Genomic DNA, 2,396 nt, shown 5'->3' on the forward strand with positions numbered 1-2,396 from the left:
TATTGTCTGATGTTGATAGAATTAAAGTAAGAATCATCAGAGGTTGTTCAAAATTGTTATGGGTTTTATTTTCTAATGCAAGCCTCTCAGAATGAGGATACTGTGTATCTCTGTCCTTATATCCTTGTATTTCTCTACTCTTGCTTCTGGACAAAAATATGCTATCTCTTCTGTCCATAAAGCAGAACTAAATCTTTAAGGAAATATACACAAGGATTCCTCTATATACACTTATCAAGTGAAGTCATGCTTTGCTACACCATAACATTTTCATGGCATTTTTCACTTCTTCATTCCGTAGTGTATAGATCAGCGGGTTAAGTAAGGGTGTCCCAATTGTATAAAACACAGCCACCATCTTGTCTATTGGAAATGTGGTTGGTGGGCGTGTGTATATGAATATACATGGGCCAAAAAATATGACAACCACAGTGAAGTGGGAGGTGCATGTAGAAAGGGCTTTTCGCCTTCCTTCTGCGCTGTGGTTTCTCAGGGAGTGTAATATGACAACATAAGAAATAAACAGGATTATGAAACTCACCATACATATGGCCCCACTGTTAAAAACAGCAAGCAAATTTATCACAGAAGTGTCCATGCAGGCAAGTTTGAACAAGGGCTGCAAATCACAGAAATAGTGGTCAATCACATTAGGGCCACAGAAGGGCAACCTCAAAACCAGGAAAATCTGTGCTGACGAGTGAATACAAGATCCCACCCAGGCTAGAATCACCAGTCCACCACAGAGGTGCCGGCTCATGATGGTTGCATATCGCAAGGGTTTGCAGATTGCTATGTAGCGATCAAAGGCCATGAGGATGAGCACAAAGATCTCCATGCATCCAAAGAAATGGGCGGCAAAGACCTGGGTCATACACTCATTGTAGGAAATGGTTTTCTCCTGAGAAAGGACATCCACAATTAACCTGGGGGCTGTGGTTGTGGAGAAGCAGGCATCAGCAAAGGACAGATAGAACAGGAAGAAATACATGGGACTCCCAAGTGTCCTGCTTGTCTTAATAGTCACTACAATAAGAAAGTTCCCCAACAGTGTTGCAAGGTATAGGATCAAGAAGACTCCAAATATCACTTTCTGCTTTTCCGCATCCTGTGTCAAGCCAAAGAGAATGAATTCAGTCACACTCTTATTCACTGACATGGTCATGATTGTAGACAAGATCTAGGTGACAAAGGTTTAATCTGGAGAAAGAAGAAAAGAACAGACATCTCAGGAAGATAAGTGGACTGATTTCTGAAGTCCTAGTTTCTGCTGCATGCTCTGTTGGTTCCAAATGCCTTTAATCCCATATGAATCTCTGGAAAACTACACATGTCCTAATCTCACCCAGATCTATCTATGATTCAGAAGTTAGCAGCCTTGGATCAAAGTTTTTGCATTTTGAGAATACAGAATGAATGACCTTTAAAATTTTTTATTCCAACCAAGATCACAAACTCCAGAACTAGTACTTTCCTTGGACAAATGACTTCAACACTTTGAAATTTAGCCTTCTGACAAGAAATGGGGTGCAAATGCTTGCCATATCTTATTCTGAGTTTTCCTGAAAATTTAAAGCCGATTTTGTACCCACATAGACATCAATATACACAGGTATATTCCAGGCATTATATATCTTTTCTATGTTCTTTAAAATCTAAATAGCACTATTTCAATATTAATGCTAATACTATTAATGCCCTGCTGAAGAAGCCATTCTTAGTTTGGTTCATTTTTGTGTCTATTATACCTGACTCCACTGGAGTCTTGGTTGAAGTATGCTTTGACAATTTTTACCTCTGCTTCTTGTGTTCTAGATGTCAGCTTCACTGATGGTCATAATATAACAAATGCATGGATAATACACTAAGATTTCTATAATTTGGGAAACTACTAATTACCCTCTTGACTATACTCCTGAGCTTACCCCATTAAAGTACTAAGCCTTTTTGCCTATGGATTTGACTTGTTAATTTCCAATATGTGTATAATCTAATATATGATCTTACTTACACATGTCTCTCTTTACTCTAAATTTTCCAGAGTATTTTGCTAAAAATATTGTTTGAAAAAAATCCTGCAATTCCAATATACAGTAATACAATTTTTCTATTTCAGATATTTGTTAATATCATATATAGTTTGAATGAAATCATCATTGTAGTTTCTTTCACTTAGAATTATTATAACAATTTTCACATTAATATGTGAAATTCACAATAATTTCCATAGTTTAATTATTGACTTAATGATATAATGATATATAAAGCTTTAGAATATTGCAGAAAAATTAATACACATACAAGCAAAGTAAATAAAGCTTATTGTATTATCTCACTTGGTTAGCAAAAATGTATTTTTATTACATGTATATTAAATTATATTACAAGCCACATTT

General features: G+C 35.9%; 1 protein-coding gene across 1 annotated transcript; it reads right to left on the bottom strand.

Moving 5' to 3' along the window:
* Positions 1 to 244: 244 nt before the first annotated feature.
* Positions 245 to 1,159, bottom strand: LOC136175196 (olfactory receptor 4C11-like). The gene has a single exon (XM_065945519.1). It carries the CDS (start codon positions 1,157 to 1,159, stop codon positions 245 to 247), a length of 915 nt encoding a protein of 304 aa, XP_065801591.1.
* Positions 1,160 to 2,396: the final 1,237 nt, after the last annotated feature.

This window comes from Muntiacus reevesi, chromosome 9, assembly GCF_963930625.1.
Source record: "Muntiacus reevesi chromosome 9, mMunRee1.1, whole genome shotgun sequence".
Lineage (NCBI taxonomy): Eukaryota > Metazoa > Chordata > Mammalia > Artiodactyla > Cervidae > Muntiacus > Muntiacus reevesi.

Excerpts from the sequence above, each read along its gene's own strand:
- LOC136175196 (XM_065945519.1), bottom strand. The coding sequence starts at position 1,159 with ATGTCAGTGAATAAGAGTGTGACTGAATTCATTCTCTTTGGCTTGACA.